The 10,504-nt window shown below is 34.9% G+C and overlaps 1 protein-coding gene across 1 annotated transcript; it reads left to right on the forward strand.

The window, feature by feature from the left end:
- Positions 1–2,205: 2,205 nt before the first annotated feature.
- On the forward strand, positions 2,206–10,029 carry LOC133317328 (uncharacterized; the record flags this gene model as incomplete). The annotated part of the gene is made up of 3 exons (XM_061519191.1): positions 2,206–2,316; positions 8,700–9,734; positions 9,834–10,029. Coding segments are annotated over 3 exons (1,342 nt in total), but the record flags the coding sequence as incomplete, so codon positions are not given.
- Between the last annotated feature and the right edge of the window lie 475 nt (positions 10,030–10,504).

Raw genomic sequence — 10,504 nt, forward strand, 5'->3', positions numbered from 1 at the left:
TCAAATTTACACTTCATTGGCCGAACCATCAAGGGAGGATGGGGAGGATTTTTGTGATTTTGCATTTTGATGCTATTTGACGCGTACTGATGGATGTACGTAATTGTATAGGTTGCCGTATGTTGACTTGAATCCCGAATCTTGATTCAGTGAGTCGCCATTGGTCTTGGACCAAGTGGACTGAGGTAAGTAATTGGTTCAATGCATGTGTAATTGTAAAGTAGCATGTATTGTTTGAATTGTGAGTGATTAGGAATGTCCTCTGTGTAGGCATTCTGCTGTTTACCAAGTTGAGGGATAAGCTGCTGCGGAGCTTGTGGAAACAATATTTCAGGTAACCTCTTGGTACTGGGGCTTGTTCCCCTTTTCTGTTCCACCTTGCCAGTTGATGGCAACGGTAGAAAGTGTGTATAAATAGTATAGAACACATGAGCATGCATGCATTATTGCTATGGGTACTGCAATACCGAGTCTCTGGCCAGTGGACAGTTTTATTAGCCTTCGGGCATTTTCGGACTTCCGCTGGATAGGTCTCCAGGAGGGAGTTCCAGTTGACTGCGTGTCATGGTGTGTGATCCGGGTAGGAGCACACTAGGAATGTCTTTGGCGTTTTGGTTGGTTTGGGCATCATGGTTGTGGTTTCTGTGAACACACCTTGGATGATACCCATAGGCTTATATTTGCCCAGGGCGTACGTGGAATTGGGGTTACCATCCCGTATCGTCGTAGTTTGTTTCCTTATATTCCCCATTTCTCTAAATCCCTTGCTATATCCCGTTTTCAAAGTGGTTGTTTTATTCTATTGATATGCATCGAAGTGAACCATTGGGTGGAGTTTACTCCAGAACCTCTTGGTTACTGAGATATATTCGTATATCTCACCCCGTCTCGGGGCATTTATTTCAGGATGTACCTGTAGCGTTGGAGTCGCGGGCAAGGGGCCCGTAGGGTGATAGAGGAACATTTTCAGTATTTGGCATATTGTTCATGTTGGCATGCCTAGGTCTAGCAGTTTGTATCATTTAAATTTATGTCTAAATTTGTAATTGGTGTTGTAATATTGTAAAAGGCAATTTGAAGTTAAAGTCGTAAGTTGTAATATTTAAGTGTATGTTGTAAATGTAAGAGAGACATGATGTAAAAAATGGAAGGATTTTAGGCCTATGTTAGAGTTATGATTACATGATTATATTGTGAAACTACATGTGAATGAGACCTATGTGATTGAAACAAGTAAGAAATATAATGTGAGCTCTATTGTATAAACTGTGTAATAACTATAAACTGGATTGGGTTGTAAGTGCCCCAAGGCGTTGTTGGTCCTTGTGTGTGTCACCCATTGGATTATTACTGTATTATCATGTGTTTATTAGGTACATTTGAGGTTTAAATGATCGTTTACAATTTTGGGATTATTGGAAAAACAAAGGAAACTCTGGCAAAATTTCTGTAGAATTGGCAGATTTTAGGCGAACTTCGGGAGAACATATCTCCCTCCATAGAGGTCCAATAGGGACGTGCCATACGCCATTTTGAAGGTTGAGATGTCCTCTACCTTGTGTCAAAATTTTAGGAAATTCTGGGTTGATCGTCGGCCTGAAAAAAATAGAGAAACACGGACTGCTCATGTGCCCTGCACCTGAGGCAGATTCTGGACCGGATTTGGGAAATTAATTCCTGCTTCGTTTCTCAGTCAAATTAAGCGTGTGATATATCAAAATGAAGTTTGAGATGTCTAGTTTGTAGGATAAAAATTTGAGAGTAAATGGTTGAATGGATTGAGTGCAGTAAATCGAGTAAGGTGAGTGGTTTGGTGCTGTTTTTGGGGTTGTTTGGCTATTTGCTGATCCAACTTCAAACGGCGATAACCGGAGCTAATGAGCTCCGAATTGAGCACCTGGTGTATAGTTAAAAGGTACCTCCTCTTATTATGATCAAGATACATACCTCCTCTCAATCTCATGTTGAAATTTTTTAGCAATTTATCTTTTGATAGTTTTTCTTTGAAATGAACACTTGGGGTGGGATCGTTGGCAATGCTTGGAAGCATGAACAGTGTCTAGATATTTTACTCATCCTTCCATTCTTTATATTTTCACTATCACCGAGCAAGTCATTATTGTTATTATCATCAGCATGTGTGTCTTCTTTATCTTATTTTTCAAACATGTATTATAAGTTAATAATCTTGTGTTTCTTTTATAGGAAAAAGCTGCCTCAGCAATGCTATTCTTTCTAAGGAACACTCTTCCAGAGAGCTTAACTATGTTCAAGGACGTGGACACCGAAATGGGCAAATTGTTGTCATTGCTTCAGGTAAAAATTACAATCTTTTTTTATGCAGGAATTCAGTGTCTGTGGAAAAGTTCCCGGATAATATTTATTACTACCAATAAAGTAGGAATTATCTTTCTTACATTTTCCTTTAGAAATTTTCATCAAGGCTCATAATATTCTAGTTTCCACCATTGTGATATGCTTATTTGATGTTTTTCAGCCATCTGCTTGCAAAGAAGTGTTAAGCAAAGAAGAATTGCTTTGTCAACTTTCAACTTAGTTGCACAGCGGTGTCATGAAGTAGCTCACAAGTAGTCTTGGCGAGAGGATTTTGTTATTAGTAAATCACAATTATTTAGTTGTATTCACATGCCCTAGTTTGCATCATGGTACCATTTTCTTCTTTTTTGTCACCTTTTCCTACACCTCTTAACGTGCACATCTAGACAGACCAGAGGGAAATCATCTGTGTTTGCCCTCAGCAGTTTTTTAATTAAATATCTTTAACATCTCAAAAAAAAAAAAAAAAAAACATTGAGGACAATGAAAAGCACTGTGCTGGAATCTCCATTAACTCTGGTCCACGACACGATCAACTGATTGAGCTTTTTTTTTCTTTTTTTCGCCTCATGAGGTATATCAGAAACTGAGTCCTAGTCCCACTTACCGAAACTGCGACTTATATCACACGTTTTAATTGCTATTGGAAAAGCAGCACCCCTCATTATGTAATATATACACAATTATACATTATATATTGCTGCCACGTCCCACGAGATAATAACTATTTAAATGTCATGGTCTAAGTATCTACATAGCAGGGATTTATATGGCAATGCCTAATTAATGTCTCTTCAAAGTGATCCAAAGATATATAACTACCCTTGTACTGAATTATGGAACGCTTTAAACGCAACAACCAATTCCAACCTATAGGAATACCCAAGTAGGTATTTCCTTTTTCCAAACGTCGAAAAAATTTAAAGGTGGCCAGAAAAAAAATTTCAAAAATGAAAATAAAAATTTTTATATTTGAAAAAAAGGAGTACCCACCACCGTATCACTATGTATAGTTTTGTTCCCTTGTTATAAGGTTGCTCCCGGTCTGTGTCAGTCATGGCTGACATGCACAAGATCAAATAGTTGTCTCTCCGTCAATTGTGTGGGTCACCTTTTTTTCTCATCTGCTATACCTAATTTCCAATATTTCTTATTAGGATAAGTAGATGAAATGAAATCTAAAGGGTCCTTGCTTGCCATAAATTTATTATGGGGTCAAAGTTTAGCAAGGAAATTATTTGGTATTGGGAATTGGTCTATTATATATACGAAACCCTCAAACCCCTAATGATGAGTTATCTAAAACAGGTTATAGGCATCGAATGAACTTACATGTTAACATTTGTATTTACAGCCCTTAAAAAGATAATATTAAGTGATATATTTGGATAATTGTTTCTTATGTTGTAAGAGATAATTTTATCTTCTATATACATAAAAGTGTATGAGGTCCATGTGAAGAGAAGTGAAAGAAAAAGATAATATAAACCTCACATATGATATATATATGAGATAAAATTATCTCTTACAATATTAAAAACATTAATCTCATAAATAAAATGATATATGATGAATGTTTAGACTAGATTACTTAACTAATATTGATGATGCATAACATATATTTAATTGATGGGTTTTATAATTCTCATTTAACATGATAATTTGAATTTTCCTACACACCCTTCGATTTCTGTGTCAACGTGGGTCCTACACTTAATTGTTTCTTACATACGGGTCCCACATGTTTTTTTGTCTCTACAACATTTCCAATCTTGCATCATCGATTATATTTATATCTAACGATTCTGATTTATTATATATGTAAGTCATATATACAAAGCAAATCAATGGCTAAATTTAAATTAGGTATAATTTTTTTTATTCTAGTATAAGAATACCTGCCTTAAGCTATTTAATAAGAGTAATAATACGAATATATGATAGTCCATGACTATTTCATCAAACCCTTTTATTTTTATTGAATAGAGTGATAATCCAAACCAAATGTAACCATACTGTGCACCTGAGGCAAAGAATTGACTCCAACACTTGTTTCTACTTTCTGGGATTCTAGCATGATCCATTATCAAATGGGCTAAAGGAACAACCTACAAAGGATATGATGTGGCAAGATTACTTGCTCTCTCTTTTTTTGGTAATAAATAAAAATTCTTTAGTTATAATAAATGTTAAATAAAATATTTTTATTATGTGGAATGCTTTTATCTTTCATTTTATTTTATTAATTTTTTCAAATTAATCAAAAAAGAGATCGATCTTAACACTTGTTTTTTTTTTTAATAAAAAGTTGCATGTTTCTGATTTTTGTTTTTTTTAACATTATCCTTCGGTAATCTTATAGGTTCCCAACTAATTTGGAGTTCAAGACGGATTTAGAATTAGGATTTTAATCCCCTTTCAAAAATAATATTAAAAAAAATCTAACACATATTTGTATCCTCACTTGTTCAACTTTCACACGTCAATTATTGCTTGCTTTTGATTTTGTTTATACGAGCCCACTTTTGTCTAAATATTAGTAATAAAAACTAGTTTATATACCTACAGATCAGGATAATTGATTCTTGCCTCATCTATGACCAACAGTTTTATCAACGTAGGGGTATTAATTTGTCTCCAGCAACCTTATTTGAATCAATACAATACACTTATTTATTTAAATACGGGTATTAATTTGTCTCCAGGCTCTAGCAACCTTATTTGAATCAATACAATACACTTATTTATTTTCTCTCCATGTGTCGGGCGCAACGTCGTTTAACTTCTTGTTCTTTTTGTTAATATATACAGTAGCTTGTAATTAATCCAGTTAGTTAGAAGTCTGTTAGTTAGATGTTAGTTATTTCTGTTATTTACAGTTAAAGTGTCTTTGCTTCCGTGCTTTAGTTTGATTGCTGTTGTATATATATCAGCAATGTAACCTTGAGAATTCATTCAATACATTCAATCTTTTTCATCTTTTATCTAGTTTTCAATATGGTATCAGAGCTCATCTAGACATCTAGAGCTCTGGTATTCACCCTCTCTTGTTCCCAATTCTTCTCAAAAGATTTTCCTTCTTCTTCCTTTCGAAATTTTCTGTTTTCTTTTCATCAATCAAGAAAATGGAAGATGCAGCATCAGCACCAACTCAAAGAGCAGTACCAAACCAGAATACAACACCAGCACAGAATCCAATCCCTATTACCTACATCCCAATAAAAGCCCATCATTGGTCTTAGTATCTCCTTCAATGAATGGAAAGAACTTCCACACATGGCAAAGTTCAATGCGTATGGCACTCCTATCCAAGAACAAGCTTGGTTTTGTTAATGGAACAATCAAGAAACCAGATGATGACAGTCCTCTATTTGGTTCATGGGAAAGGTGTAACACTATGATAATTTCTTGGCTCAATCGATCCATCTCAGAATCCATTGCACAATCAGTGCTTTGGATGGAGAAAGTGTAACACCCCAAATGTAAATACATATAGGGTGCACCTTCATCATGCATTCAACGCGCGGAAGTCTAAATTTAAACTTTACGAATGAAAATATCAGAGTGCGGAATGGAAACACATAACCATACTTATTCCATATAAAATTAAAAGCGTTAAAACGTCAATACAAAATAAATAACACTAAACATTATTTAATGTAATCCCAAAAAGATTAACTAATCATAAATAAAAACATAATTTATGCCGCATCATAAGCCCAGTCATAATGTGGTTGTGGTTCCTCTAGCCATTGTGTACTTAGTGCTTCATCGAAATCATAATGTGGAAAAGCTTCTATTAATAATTTCATAGCCTCAGTCCATAGGCCTCTATCTGTTAGATCCTTTAGTTTCTCTTCCCAGGTAGGTGGAGTTTCTTCTTCTTTACGTACCAGTCTCTTACCCTTTCTTTCCCACATAACTTTCTTATTACTTTCTTTCATCTTTTCCTGAAATGGGTGGTCAAGGGGGGGGGTGAGATTTTGGGGAAAATCTCAGTAAGGTTCACAGCTGGAGCATTCTCCAACTATGACGCTTACTCCTGCAACATTTTATAATAACAATACAAAATGGAACATTTAACATCATCATATAAAAATATCATGCCATCATCATCATCATCATATTCCTGCCGGCTTTTACGGACTTACGGAGATACCCAGAGTCCTCGTCAGGTTGCAACTGGAGTATCAGTGCACAGGCCAACATTTAATAGCATGGTTTTAAGTTTCAAAAATATCATAATCACATAATGTAAAGCACTATAAACATATTGCAGTCAGACCATAACTTATCATAGTTTCATAATAGTGGCATACATAGAGAGATTACTTCAACAACTGTAAACACTTACAGTGCTTGTCGTTCTTTACTTGTATACTTTCAACTTTTGATCTCTTTACTTGCCTGTTTGCTCCCTTGACTCCCTAACATCATCATATCATCTTTTAGTAACTTATATAACATTCAACATTTGTGTTTTATCCATGTATAGGTCTCGGCTTTGCAGGTTTAATTACCTAGAGGAGTTGTTTTTTATCACTTGTGTAGGTTTTAGGACATTATTAGGTCATCATAACACTTAATAGAATTATTAAAGATTTCATTCTAGGCATGTATAGGTTCGGCCACCATAGATAAACATCTAGGAATATAATTTTTAAAACATGCTTTCAATTATATTATTAACATAACATGGTTAGATCCTTTCAACATTAATCAAATAAAACCTCTTTTAGCTACATACCATTCGACCTTATTGCCCTAAAATACCTAAGGGATTACTTCTAAAACATGCTTCTAACATTATTGATAATTTATCATATTTAAATCCTAGAGCATCATTCAAAACATCATCTTATATATTCGGCCAACTAAGGTTATGATCATGCAAAATTGATTTAGAACCTAGGCTACTAAACATGCTAATCTAACATCATCATTTCATCATCTTTCATATCATTTAAACATCTCTTCATGCTTATGATTATCATACATGGTTCGGCCTTCTAGGGATCATATACTTAGGATATCACTTTCATGCTTTTACATGTCATTCCTAACCAAGAAGGTTCATAGGCTTACCTTTGATGATGATCAACGACTTAAGGAAACACTTCTTGACCTTTGACTACTTTGAATCTTCTTGAATGAACTTCCTTCCTCCTTGAACATACAAGGCCGGAAGCTTAAAGAGAGGAGATGAGGGATTTTCTTGCTTAGAGATGAAGGGTTCTTTGGTGGAATTATATATCCAGGCTTGTATTTGATCTTGGAACAATTAGGTATTTCTCACTAACACACTCACCATTTCGAAGCATTCATGGACTTCACAAAATGAACTAAACTCTTTGTTCTTTCCTTTGGTTGCCGCGGCTATAGAGGGAAAAAGGAGAGTAAAGCTTGTTCAAATAGGCAACCTAGAAGCCTTGCCATTACTTGATTGCTGGTAGGTTTCGATCACATTAAATGAGAGTAAGGTGGTGATTTGTTGTCATAGGTTAGATTGCTTAATTTAGGGACAAGAACATGATGTCAATTTCCTTGATTAAGGAAATTTAGTGATTGCTTGATTTAAGGAATTGATGATGTGTGACTAATCGTCATTAAAAGTTGCTCCCTTGATTTAAGAAACAGAATTATTTGATTGATTGACATATTGTCATCAATTTGCTTGATTTAGGGAAGTGATTGACTACTAATCATCATAATCCTAACTTCCTTGTTTAAAGGAATTTGACTGGCTTGACTTAAGGAAATTCGATTTGCATTTAATGGCTTGAAAATCAAATAAAATCAAATTCATTTCCTACACCTAGGCCGCGGATTTTAAAGAAGGAAAAGATTTCCTTTAATTTTGGACCATGATTTATTCCTTAAGATAATGGACCTTTAACCTATTAACCTGACCTAATTTGTGCCTATTTTTCCATGATTTTATGACACTTTAAATTGACTTCTTAGAGCTTGTTTTCTCTAGTAAAACCGTGGGCTTCTTGCTTGTAGGGAAAGAATTCTAATTTAATTCCTAGTCATATAGTACTTCTTTAGGTTTATTATGTCATGGCCTTACTTTGGGCTTTAACTTGATTTGGGTTCCATTTACCTTATTGGACTTTACTTTATCATATAGATCTTTCTTTGTATCACTTGGACTTGTCCAAATTAAATGGAATTAAAACTTCCTTTGTTGGGTTATACTTTGATCCATGAATTCATTGGATCCCTAATGCTTATGTCTTTAGTCCATTGGACCCATACTTCTAATTTACTTAATCATAAACTATTTCATCTGAAATGTCTCATTTATTAATTATCGTAATTCTTCATTAATCATGATACAATATTTAAGGTTGTTATAGAAAGCAGATGATATATGGAACAACTTGAAAGACAGGTTTGCTCAAACTGATATGTTTAGAATTTCTGATCTTCAAGATGAAATTTTCAAATTGCAGCAAGGAGACAAATGTGTTTCAGATTACTTCACCCAATTAAAGATTTTATGGGATGAATTAGAAAGCTTACAGCCAATTTTACCATCTTGCGCATGTGGAGCAGCAACACAAGTAAAGGATACTCGTGAAAGGGACTATGTAATAAGATTCTTGAAAGGGTTAAATGACCAATTTGAACATGTGAGAGCTCAAGTAATGCTATTAGACCCTCTTCCATGTGTTAACAAAGTATTCTCATTGATTCTTCAGCAAGAAAGGCGCCTGAAAATAGGAGTCCAAGATTCACAATCTTTCATCAATATTGCTGAACAACAAAATTCCAGAGGACAACTAGACAGAGGACAGACTCGATATCATCCAAATTTCAATCAGAACTTCAACCAAGGTTTCAATCAAGGAAGAGGCCAAGGTTTTAATCAAGGAAGAGGTCGTGGAAATAAGTTTTGCACATATTGCAAGAGAACAAACCATACCATCGAGATATGCTATCTCAAGCATGGATTTCCACCAGGATACCAAACCAGAAGACCATATGCTGCTGCTGCTGCTACAAACTTTGTTTCACTAGAATTTGATGATAGTGTACACAATACTGATCCAGAACCTGAACCAGAATCTCTGAATTTTGCCTTTTCAAAAGAACAACATCAAGAAATTCTGGAACTTCTACAAAGATCAAAGCTGCCTCACTCATCCAATATGATTCAAACCCACTCATCTGCTTTCAATATAGGTAACACAGTATCAGGTATAAAATCAAACCATTGGATTCTGGACACTGGAGCTACATATCACATCACATATATTTTCTCTAATCTTTCATGTGTCCAATCCATAAATCCCATACACATCACACTTCCAAATGGCACTCAAATTACTACAACACAATCAGGCACAACAAGAATTTCTGATTCTTTAGTTCTTAAAAATGTTCTCTATGTACCATCCTTTCGTGTCAATTTGATTTCAGTAACCAAACTTCTTCAAGACACCCAATCCTACATTCTTTTTCATGACTTAACTTGTTTCATCCAACAGATATCAACCAACCAGACGATTGGTTCAGCTAAACAATTAGATGGACTCTACATATTGAAGACACATGAAGGATCTGTAAAGAAAAGTTTCTGCAATAAAGTGAACTCCAATGATGCATTGATATGGCACCAAAGACTTGGTCATCCTTCTGAACCAGTCATGAAGACCATGTCCATCTACTTCCCTTTCATTTCATGTAATAAAATAGATCCCTGTGATATATGTCATTTCTCAAAACAAAGAAAATTACCTTACATTTCTAGTACAATCAAAACTACATTTCCTTTCCAATTAATACATACTGACATTTGGGGTCCCTTCTCCACAACTTCTTTACATGGCCATCGATATTTCTTAACAATTGTAGATGACTATACACGTTTTACATGGGCTATTCTTTTAAAGAACAAAGCTGAGGCACGAAACAATTTAAAACACTTTACTACCTATGTTGAAAATCAATTCAAATCCTCCATAAAAATCATCAGAAGTGATAATGGAGCTGAATTCCTTATGACTGATTTCTATCTCTCAAAAGGGATTGAACATCAACGTTCTTGTGTTGAATCACCCCAACAAAATGGGGTTGCAGAACGTAAACACCAACATATCCTTAATGCAGCTCGTTCTCTTTTCTTTCAAGCCAAATTACCACTTAGCCTATGGACCTA

The sequence above is a fragment of the Gastrolobium bilobum genome, unplaced genomic scaffold (assembly GCF_033153095.1).
Source record: "Gastrolobium bilobum isolate Gb01-03AN ecotype WA unplaced genomic scaffold, APGP_CSIRO_Gbil_v1 utg107013, whole genome shotgun sequence".
NCBI classification, from domain to species: Eukaryota; Viridiplantae; Streptophyta; class Magnoliopsida; order Fabales; family Fabaceae; genus Gastrolobium; species Gastrolobium bilobum.